At 47.0% G+C, this 11725-nt stretch overlaps 1 protein-coding gene across 1 annotated transcript; it reads left to right on the top strand.

Moving 5' to 3' along the window:
• Positions 1-1972: 1972 nt before the first annotated feature.
• LOC109886919 (small integral membrane protein 27) lies at positions 1973-5361 on the top strand. The gene is made up of 3 exons (XM_031791578.1): positions 1973-2495; positions 2903-3040; positions 5131-5361. The coding sequence occupies exons 1-2, from the start codon at positions 2451-2453 to the stop codon at positions 3008-3010; spliced, it is 153 nt and encodes a 50-aa protein (XP_031647438.1). The 5' UTR covers positions 1973-2450; the 3' UTR covers positions 3011-3040; positions 5131-5361.
• The last annotated feature ends 6364 nt before the right edge of the window (positions 5362-11725 follow it).

Here is an 11725-nt window from a genome sequence, read left to right as displayed (position 1 = left end):
AATCATAACAGCAGTATTGTAGCTATCAATCATAACAGCACCACTGTAGCTATCAATCATAACAGCACTACTGTAGCTATCAATCATAACAGCAGTATTGTAGCTATCAATCATAACAGCAGTATTGTAGCTATCAATCATAACAGCACCACTGTAGCTATCAATCATAACAGCACTACTGTAGCTATCAATCATAACAGCACCACTGTAGCTATCAATCATAACAGCACTACTGTAGCTATCAGAGTGTAGAAACAGTTGCTAACTTGAACAATACAACAACAAAAAGTTACCTCACCTGTCCATCGATCCCTCCATCCTCTGGCCGGGGTAGAAGAGGAGTTCCCACCCTTTCCACCTTCGTCCTGACTGTCTCCTCTCCCTCCCCCTCCTCCTCTTTCACTCTCCATGGTTACCACCTGCTCTGGTGGTCACCATGGCAGCTGCGGTCCTGTTTTCTCCGGGTACAGGAGGTTTGAGAGTAAGGCTGGAGGAGAACGGCTGCTTACACAGCGGACACCTAGAGACTAAGATTAAGATAAAAGATCAGAGAAGGAAAACGTTATTCATTCTAGAGCCTAAAGCTGGTAGGAAGGATTTCCTGAACACCTTAGTTGACACCCTATACTGCCCTACCAAGGAAAAAGGCAGTAAATGCTAATTTTGTCAAAAATGAGTTGTCATTTTTGCTACATTAAAATACATGCTTAATCATGTGGACAAGTATCCTGCCTCGTATTGTGTTTTGGAGAAAATGGGGGTCATGTTAGCAGTAACTGCATACATTTACAGTGACACCAAGGTAAAAAAAATAAAAAAATAAAAGGACATTTTTCTCAGTTCCACGCTATGAGCAGTTACTGCCTTTTTGCTTGGTAGGGCAGTATAGTGTGCTGCTTTCGACCAGAGCCCTAGGTGCCATTTGCAATGCACAGGCCCTGGTCAAAAGTAGTGCACTATATAAGGAAAAGGGTGTAATTAGGGACACACTCCTATCTTGTTGTTGTTCCACTCCTGTATGCAGAGGAAGCAAAAGCAATGGAGGCACCTGTCCAGGTAAGTTATGTTGTAGAACCGGTCCTAGGCAGATACCAGTCTTAAGAGTTTGGAGACGCCTCGGCCGAGACAGACTGCGACAAAGGGAGGGATTCCTCCTGTTCCTGACCTAATCCTCCGCTCTCCCTCAGACAAACAAGGGGCCATCTTCTAGGGGGCCGGGGGTCAGGAACAGGAGCCCTCTAAGACTTTATTGCAGTCTTGTCCCCAGACTAGACCGGTTCAACAACATGACGTACCTGGACACAGTGTCAGTTGATCCAACTCCCCACTTTGAACAATGGAGCAGCCTAAAGTGTAGGTAGGGCTGAGATTAATGTAGGTTAGCCTACTATGGGGATGTTGGGTCAACAACAATGTTACCAGTGATCTTGTCTTACGGCCTAGATATTTCCCTGTTTAGCTACCTACATTTTAAAGTTAAATGTACCTGTTAGGATTCATATGTAGAGTGAAACGTGTGGCTTTATCCACAAGATGTAGCATATACCCTTTACAGCCGGGTAACGTGCTGCTTCCGTGTCTGTCCACACGTCGTCTCCAGTAGCCGAATCTGAACGCTACAGCTAACCATCCATGCCCTGGTTAGCTGCATCACTAGCGAGTTGGCTAGCGCTAATAATATATATTTTTAAATACAACTTTGATGTTGGTTTATAGTAGTTAACGTTAGATAGCTCGTCAGCTGACAGGCTAACCGAGTAGCGTCTCTCTTCATGACAACTCGAATCCCTGCAGAGTTCTCCGGTTCACAGTCAAAACATCACACCACCGAATCCGTTAGTCTCACCAACTAAACTATCTGACAACACTAAGAATCATTCAGACCTAAATAATAGTATAAATTATAAAGATATAATGTTATAGTAGGATTTTATCGTCGAGGTAGCAGACTGTTGTGAATCAGAGAGCCTTTGGCAACAGAGAGGATTCTGGGATACTGGAGGACTTCCGCAACACTCTGGTTGCCAAGGAGGATCACATATTGGGGATCTACTTTTGTTGTTGTTTTTCGTATAACATATTTAATCTTGCTTTATTAGTATTAAACATCCACATCTCATCTATAAATGGGACAATTGTCATGTAATCATTTCCCGTGCTAGCAGCTATTGTTCTTGTCTTTTAATGCCAGTAATTCCGCCAGATGGCGCCAGCGTGAAGCAATTGACTGACAACAAGTGCGACTCCTCGGTTGTTTACAATCCGCGTTGTCATAGACATGGAAGCCAGCTAACTAACCAGCCAGCCAGCCAGCCAGCCAACCAGCTAACCAGCCAGCCAACTAACCAGCCAGCCAACTAACCAGCCAGCTAACCAGCTGACCAGCCAGCTAACCAGCTAACCGCAGCTAAACAAAACGTGGTTTGAGTCCATTTCTACCAAAATTGAAGATGATGAACATCAGCAACCGAGCATTGGATAGACTCTACTCTGTTGTGAGTAGTTTTTATGTTCCCCTGTAGCTGGTTGTTTTAGCCAACTGGTTGTGCTAACTAGCTACTAGCTAACTGCTAGAGATAACACTTCCAAAGTGTGAGCAGCCCTATTTATCTATACTACAGTACATAGCTAATCACATAACTCCCTACTGAACGTATCCAGACAGACAAGATGTGGCCAATATGCAGGGTTGACTAGGTTACTTTCTAAATCTAATCTGTTACCTGTCAGTACCATAGCTAGCTAGCTAAATTCTATGTCATTGTAACAATTTAGAAGTTAACCCCTGTAAACATAAGAGAGAGTACATTTAAATATTGTATGTATTTTTTGTTATTTAACCTATGTAAGGCTGTAAACATACTTAGTAAGTTGCTATACGTATTGTGCTGTTTGTTTCCAGCTCCTCCTGGCCGTGGTGGTACTGTCGTGGACCTACGTCATCTATGGGAGTAGAATAGCAGCACAGAGACAGTTGGAGAAGAGACTCAACATCAAACTACACAACTAAAGCACCAGCGGCTAGCTCAACTCCAATACAGTAAGATAACCCCGACTCAGGACACTAATAACTCAACTCCAATACAGTAAGATAACCCCGACTCAGACTCAGAACACTAACTAACATCTAAACTACTAATAGTAAGATAACCCAGACTCAGGACACTAATAACTCAACTCCAATACAGTAAGATAACCCGACTCAGACTCAGAACACTAATAACTCAACTAAACTACTAAGGTAACTCAGGACACTAACTAACAACTAAACTACTACGGTAACTCAGAACACTAATAACTCAACTAAACTACTAAGGTAACTCAGGACACTAACTAACAGCTAAACTACTAAGGTAACTCAGGACACTAACTAACAGCTAAACTACTAAGGTAACTCAGGACACTAACTAACAGCTAAACTACTAAGGTAACTCATGGCACTAACTAACAGCTAAACTACTATTTTTATTTCACCTTTATTTAACCAGGTAGGCTAGTTGAGAACAAGTTCTCATTTGCAACTGCGACCTGGCCAAGATAAAGCATAGCAGTGTGAGCATACAACAAAGAGTTACACATGGAGTAAACAATTAACAAGTCAATAACACAGTAGAAAACAAAGGGGGGGTCTATATACAATGTGTGCAAAAGGCATGAGGAGGTAGGCAAATAATTACAATTTTGCAGATTAACACTGGAGTGATAAATGATCAGATGGTCATGTACAGGTAGAGATATTGGTGTGCAGAAGAGCAGAAAAGTAAATAAATAAAAACAGTATGGGGATGAGGTAGGTGAAAAGGGTGGGCTATTTACCAATAGACTATGTACAGCTGCAGCGATCGGTTAGCTGCTCAGATAGCTGATGTTTGAAGTTGGTGAGGGAGATAAAAGTCTCCAACTTCAGCGATTTTTGCAATTCGTTCCAGTCACAGGCAGCAGAGTACTGGAACGAAAGGCGGCCAAATGAGGTGTTGGCTTTAGGGATGATCAGTGAGATACACCTGCTGGAGCGCGTGCTACGGATGGGTGTTGCCATCGTGACCAGTGAGCTGAGATAAGGCGGAGCTTTACCTAGCATAGACTTGTAGATGACCTGGAGCCAGTGGGTCTGGCGACGAATATGTAGCGAGGGCCAGCCGACAAGTCGCAGTGGTGGGTGGTATAAGGTGCTTTAGTGACAAAACGGATGGCACTGTGATAGACTGCATCCAGTTTGCTGAGTAGAGTGTTGGAAGCCATTTTGTAGATGACATCGCCGAAGTCGAGGATCGGTAGGATAGTCAGTTTTACTAGGGTAAGCTTGGCGGCTTGAGTGAAGGAGGCTTTGTTGCGGAATAGAAAGCCGACTCTTGATTTGATTTTCGATTGGAGATGTTTGATATGAGTAACTCAGGACACTAACTAACAGCTAAACTACTAAGGTAACTCAGGACACTAACTAACAGCTAAACTACTAAGGTAACTCAGGACACTAACTAACAGCTAAACTACTAAGGTAACTCAGGACACTAACTAACAGCTAAACTACTAAGGTAACTCAGGACACTAACTAACAGCTAAACTACTAAGATAACTCAGGACACTAACTAACAGCTAAACTACTAAGGTAACTCAGGACACTAACTAACAGCTAAACTACTAAGGTAACTCAGGACACTAACTAACAGCTAAACTACTAAGGTAACTCAGGACACTAACTAACAGCTAAACTACTAAGGTAACTCCTGACCATTGATGTGGTCTGTGGAGCCTATTCTTTCTGAGGATAGTATCCACTGTGGTCTTTCACTTTGTTGGACATCATGATCAAACTAACGGCACAAAACCAAACTAGCGTGAGGCTACTGAACTCCTACAGCACGGTGTGAACCCCAATCTCTGCCAGGACTCTCTCTCCTTACCTAATTACGGTCCTATTCTCTGAGGATATCCTCTGTCTTGTCATTACGTTGACCGTGTCTACATTCTGAATATTTCAGTTTTTCGTCCCGGCTAATAAGATGCGAATGTTTGTTTGTTTGTGTTTTTATGAATATTCAACACAATGTCATTTTAACTGCCCTCTGTCCATTATAATTTCACAAAACAATGAATGAAACTCATATCGATCCCTCATTTCCCCCACAGCTAAAGTCTGGAGTTATGAATGGGCATTCCCAAGACAAAGTCAAGACCCCTGGACGAGTCTCCATCCCATTGCTGTGATGAAGTCTGTCTTTACTGACCAGCTGCTCTTTCTGTCTCATTTATACTCCACCATGCTGAATGCTTTGTTACCATGTTAGTTTGTCTTAGTGAGTCATATTTTTCATATTGTGCAAAATTATTTTTATTAATAAAAATGGGGAAAAAAACTAAGAGTTACCAATAGTGTCTTTCCTTAAAATCAAACCACTTCCTCTGACTGGGTGTTGTTCTGAGGGGAACCTTCCTCTGACTGTTGTTCTGAGGAGAACCTTCCTCTGACTGTTGGTCTGAGAAGAACCTTCCTCTGACTGTTGTTCTGAGGGGAACCTTCCTCTGAGTGTTGTTCTGAGGGGAACCTTCCTCTGACTGTTGTTCTGAGGGGAACCTTCCTCTGACTGTTGTTCTGAGGGGAACCTTCCTCTGACTGTTGTTCTGAGGGCAACCTTCCTCTGACTGTGTGTTGTTCTGAGGAGAACCTTCCTCTGACTGTGTGTTGTTCTGAGGAGAACCTTCCTCTGACTGTTGTTCTGAGGGGAACCTTCCTCTGACTGTTGTTCTGAGGGGAACCTTCCTCTGACTGTGTGTTCTGAGGGGAACCTTCCTCTGACTGTGTGTTGTTCTGAGGAGAACCTTCCTCTGACTGTGTGTTGTTCTGAGGAGAACCTTCCTCTGACTGTTCGTCTGAGGAGAACCTTCCTCTGACTGTGTGTTGTCCTGAGGAGAATCTTCCTCTGACTGTGTGTTGTTCTGAGGAGAACCTTCCTCTGACTGTGTGTTGTTCTGAGGAGAACCTTCCTCTGACTGTTCGTCTGAGGAGAACCTTCCTCTGACTGTGTGTTGTCCTGAGGAGAATCTTCCTCTGACTGTTGGTCTGAGGGGAATCTTCCTCTGACTGTGTGTTGTCCTGAGGAGAACCTTCCTCTGACTGTTGGTCTGAGGGGAACCGTCCTCTGACTGTTGGTCTGAGAAGAACCTTCCTCTGACTTGTTCTGAGGAGAACCTTCCTCTGACTGTGTGTTGTCCTGAGGAGAACCTTCCTCTGACTGTTGGTCTGAGGGGAACCGTCCTCTGACTGTTGGTCTGAGAAGAACCTTCCTCTGACTTGTTCTGAGGAGAACCTTCCTCTGACTGTTGCTCTGAGGAGAACCTTCCTCTGACTGGGTGTTGTCCTAAGGAGAACCTTCCTCTGACTGGGTGTTGTCCTGAGGAGAACCTTCCTCTGACTGTTGTTCTGAGGGGAACCTTCCTCTGACTGTTCGTCTGAGGAGAACCTTCCTCTGACTGTTGTTCTGAGGGGAACCTTCCTCTGACTGTGTGTTGTTCTGAGGAGAACCTTCCTCTGACTGTGTGTTGTTCTGAGGAGAACCTTCCTCTGACTGTGTGTTGTTCTGAGGAGAACCTTCCTCTGACTGGGTGTTGTCCTGAGGAGAACCTTCCTCTGACTGTTGTTCTGAGGGGAACCTTCCTCTGACTGTTCGTCTGAGGAGAACCTTCCTCTGACTGTTGGTCTGAGGGTAACCTTCCTCTGACTGTGTGTTGTCCTGAGGAGAACCTTCCTCTGACTGTTGGTCTGAGGGGAACCTTCCTCTGACTGTTGGTCTGAGAAGAACCTTCCTCTGACTGTTGTTCTGAGGGGAACCTTCCTCTGACTGTTGTTCTGATGGAACCTTCCTCTGACTGTTGTTCTGAGGGGAACCTTCCTCTGACTGTTGTTCTGAGGGGAACCTTCCTCTGACTGTTGTTCTGAGGGGAACCTTCCTCTGACTGTTGTTCTGAGGGGAACCTTCCTCTGACTGTTGTTCTGAGGGGAACCTTCCTCTGACTGTTGTTCTGAGGGGAACCTTCCTCTGACTGTGTGTTGTTCTGAGGAGAACCTTCCTCTGACTGTGTGTTGTTCTGAGGAGAACCTTCCTCTGACTGTGTGTTGTTCTGAGGAGAACCTTCCTCTGACTGTGTGTTGTTCTGAGGAGAACCTTCCTCTGACTGTGTGTTGTTCTGAGGAGAACCTTCCTCTGACTGTTCGTCTGAGGAGAACCTTCCTCTGACTGTGTGTTGTCCTGAGGAGAACCTTCCTCTGACTGTTGGTCTGAGGGGAACCTTCCTCTGACTGTGTGTTGTCCTGAGGAGAACCTTCCTCTGACTGTTGTTCTGAGGGGAACCTTCCTCTGACTGTGTGTTGTTCTGAGGAGAACCTTCCTCTGACTGTGTGTTGTTCTGAGGAGAACCTTCCTCTGACTGTTCGTCTGAGGAGAACCTTCCTCTGACTGTGTGTTGTCCTGAGGAGAACCTTCCTCTGACTGTTGGTCTGAGGGGAACCTTCCTCTGACTGTGTGTTGTCCTGAGTAGAACCTTCCTCTGACTGTTGGTCTGAGGGGAACCGTCCTCTGACTGTTGGTCTGAGAAGAACCTTCCTCTGACTGTTGTTCTGAAGAGAACCTTCCTCTGACTGTTGTTCTGAGGAGAACCTTCCTCTGACTGTTGCTCTGAGGAGAACCTTCCTCTGACTGGGTGTTGTCCTAAGGAGAACCTTCCTCTGACTGGGTGTTGTCCTGAGGAGAACCTTCCTCTGACTGTTGTTCTGAGGGGAACCTTCCTCTGAATGTTCGTCTGAGGAGAACCTTCCTCTGACTGTGTGTTGTCCTTAGGAGAACCTTCCTCTGACTGTTGGTCTGAGGGGAACCTTCCTCTGACTGTTGGTCTGAGAAGAACCTTCCTCTGACTGTTGTTCTGAGGAGAACCTTCCTCCGACTGTTGTTCCGAGGAGAACCTTCCTCTGACTGACTGTTGTTCTGAGGAGAACCTTCCTCTGACTGTTGCTCTGAGGAGAACCTTCCTCTGACTGGGTGTTGTCCTGAGGAGAACCTTCCTCTGACTGTTGTTCTGAGGAGAACCTTCCTCTGACTGTTGCTCTGAGGAGAACCTTCCTCTGACTGGGTGTTGTCCTGAGGAGAACCTTCCTCTGACTGTGTGTTCTGAGGGGAACCTTCCTCTGACTGTTGTTCTGGGGGGAACCTTCCTCTGAGTGTTGTTCTGAGGGGAACCTTCCTCTGACTGTGTTGTTCTGAGGGGAACCTTCCTCTGACTGTTTGTTCTGAGGGGAACCTTCCTCTGACTGTTGTTCTGAGGGGAACCTTCCTCTGACTGTGTGTTCTGAGGGGAACCTTCCTCTGACTGTGTGTTGTTCTGAGGAGAACCTTCCTCTGACTGTGTGTTGTTCTGAGGAGAACCTTCCTCTGACTGTTCGTCTGAGGAGAACCTTCCTCTGACTGTGTGTTGTCCTGAGGAGAACCTTCCTCTGACTGTTGGTCTGAGGGGAACCTTCCTCTGACTGTGTGTTGTTCTGAGGAGAACCTTCCTCTGACTGTGTGTTGTTCTGAGGAGAACCTTCCTCTGACTGTTCGTCTGAGGAGAACCTTCCTCTGACTGTGTGTTGTCCTGAGGAGAATCTTCCTCGGAATGTTGGTCTGAGGGGAACCTTCCTCTGACTGTTGTTCTGAGGGGAACCTTCCTCTGACTGTTGTTCTGAGGGGAACCTTCCTCTGACTGTTGTTCTGAGGGGAACCTTCCTCTGACTGTTTTTCTGAGGGCAACCTTCCTCTGACTGTGTGTTGTTCTGAGGAGAACCTTCCTCTGACTGTGTGTTGTTCTGAGGAGAACCTTCCTCTGACTGTTGTTCTGAGGGGAACCTTCCTCTGACTGTTGTTCTGAGGGGAACCTTCCTCTGACTGTTGTTCTGAGGGGAACCTTCCTCTGACTGTGTGTTCTGAGGGGAACCTTCCTCTGACTGTGTGTTGTTCTGAGGAGAACCTTCCTCTGACTGTGTGTTGTTCTGAGGAGAACCTTCCTCTGACTGTTCGTCTGAGGAGAACCTTCCTCTGACTGTGTGTTGTCCTGAGGAGAATCTTCCTCTGACTGTGTGTTGTTCTGAGGAGAACCTTCCTCTGACTGTGTGTTGTTCTGAGGAGAACCTTCCTCTGACTGTTCGTCTGAGGAGAACCTTCCTCTGACTGTGTGTTGTCCTGAGGAGAATCTTCCTCTGACTGTTGGTCTGAGGGGAACCTTCCTCTGACTGTGTGTTGTCCTGAGGAGAACCTTCCTCTGACTGTTGGTCTGAGGGGAACCGTCCTCTGACTGTTGGTCTGAGAAGAACCTTCCTCTGACTTGTTCTGAGGAGAACCTTCCTCTGACTGTGTGTTGTCCTGAGGAGAACCTTCCTCTGACTGTTGGTCTGAGGGGAACCGTCCTCTGACTGTTGGTCTGAGAAGAACCTTCCTCTGACTTGTTCTGAGGAGAACCTTCCTCTGACTGTTGCTCTGAGGAGAACCTTCCTCTGACTGGGTGTTGTCCTAAGGAGAACCTTCCTCTGACTGGGTGTTGTCCTGAGGAGAACCTTCCTCTGACTGTTGTTCTGAGGGGAACCTTCCTCTGACTGTTCGTCTGAGGAGAACCTTCCTCTGACTGTTGTTCTGAGGGGAACCTTCCTCTGACTGTTGTTCTGAGGGGAACCTTCCTCTGACTGTGTGTTGTTCTGAGGAGAACCTTCCTCTGACTGTGTGTTGTTCTGAGGAGAACCTTCCTCTGACTGTGTGTTGTTCTGAGGAGAACCTTCCTCTGACTGGGTGTTGTCCTGAGGAGAACCTTCCTCTGACTGTTGTTCTGAGGGGAACCTTCCTCTGACTGTTCGTCTGAGGAGAACCTTCCTCTGACTGTTGGTCTGAGGGTAACCTTCCTCTGACTGTGTGTTGTCCTGAGGAGAACCTTCCTCTGACTGTTGGTCTGAGGGGAACCTTCCTCTGACTGTTGGTCTGAGAAGAACCTTCCTCTGACTGTTGTTCTGAGGGGAACCTTCCTCTGACTGTTGTTCTGAGGGAACCTTCCTCTGACTGTTGTTCTGAGGGGAACCTTCCTCTGACTGTTGTTCTGAGGGGAACCTTCCTCTGACTGTTGTTCTGAGGGGAACCTTCCTCTGACTGTTGTTCTGAGGGGAACCTTCCTCTGACTGTTGTTCTGAGGGGAACCTTCCTCTGACTGTTGTTCTGAGGGGAACCTTCCTCTGACTGTGTGTTGTTCTGAGGAGAACCTTCCTCTGACTGTGTGTTGTTCTGAGGAGAACCTTCCTCTGACTGTGTGTTGTTCTGAGGAGAACCTTCCTCTGACTGTGTGTTGTTCTGAGGAGAACCTTCCTCTGACTGTGTGTTGTTCTGAGGAGAACCTTCCTCTGACTGTTCGTCTGAGGAGAACCTTCCTCTGACTGTGTGTTGTCCTGAGGAGAACCTTCCTCTGACTGTTGGTCTGAGGGGAACCTTCCTCTGACTGTGTGTTGTCCTGAGGAGAACCTTCCTCTGACTGTTGTTCTGAGGGGAACCTTCCTCTGACTGTGTGTTGTTCTGAGGAGAACCTTCCTCTGACTGTGTGTTGTTCTGAGGAGAACCTTCCTCTGACTGTTCGTCTGAGGAGAACCTTCCTCTGACTGTGTGTTGTCCTGAGGAGAACCTTCCTCTGACTGTTGGTCTGAGGGGAACCTTCCTCTGACTGTGTGTTGTCCTGAGTAGAACCTTCCTCTGACTGTTGGTCTGAGGGGAACCGTCCTCTGACTGTTGGTCTGAGAAGAACCTTCCTCTGACTGTTGTTCTGAAGAGAACCTTCCTCTGACTGTTGTTCTGAGGAGAACCTTCCTCTGACTGTTGCTCTGAGGAGAACCTTCCTCTGACTGGGTGTTGTCCTAAGGAGAACCTTCCTCTGACTGGGTGTTGTCCTGAGGAGAACCTTCCTCTGACTGTTGTTCTGAGGGGAACCTTCCTCTGAATGTTCGTCTGAGGAGAACCTTCCTCTGACTGTGTGTTGTCCTGAGGAGAACCTTCCTCTGACTGTTGGTCTGAGGGGAACCTTCCTCTGACTGTTGGTCTGAGAAGAACCTTCCTCTGACTGTTGTTCTGAGGAGAACCTTCCTCCGACTGTTGTTCCGAGGAGAACCTTCCTCTGACTGACTGTTGTTCTGAGGAGAACCTTCCTCTGACTGTTGCTCTGAGGAGAACCTTCCTCTGACTGGGTGTTGTCCTGAGGAGAACCTTCCTCTGACTGTTGTTCTGAGGAGAACCTTCCTCTGACTGTTGCTCTGAGGAGAACCTTCCTCTGACTGGGTGTTGTCCTGAGGAGAACCTTCCTCTGACTGTGTGTTCTGAGGGGAACCTTCCTCTGACTGTGTGTTGTTCTGAGGAGAACCTTCCTCTGACTGTTGGTCTGAGGAGAACCTTCCTCTGACTGTGTGTTGTCCTGAGGAGAACCTTCCTCTGACTGTGTTGTCCTGAGGAGAACCTTCCTCTGACTGTTGGTCTGAGGGGAACCTTCCTCTGACTGTTGGTCTGAGAAGAACCTTCCTCTGACTGTTGTTCTGATGGGAACCTTCCTCTGACTGTTGTTCTGGGGGGAACCTTCCTCTGAGTGTTGTTCTGAGGGGAACCTTCCTCTGACTGTGTTGTTCTGAGGGGAACCTTCCTCTGACTGTTTGTTCTGAGGGGAACCTTCCTCTGACTGT

This window comes from Oncorhynchus kisutch, linkage group LG16 (assembly GCF_002021735.2).
Source record: "Oncorhynchus kisutch isolate 150728-3 linkage group LG16, Okis_V2, whole genome shotgun sequence".
Taxonomy (NCBI): Eukaryota; Metazoa; Chordata; class Actinopteri; order Salmoniformes; family Salmonidae; genus Oncorhynchus; species Oncorhynchus kisutch.
This window is presented reverse-complemented; position numbering and strand designations above follow the sequence as displayed.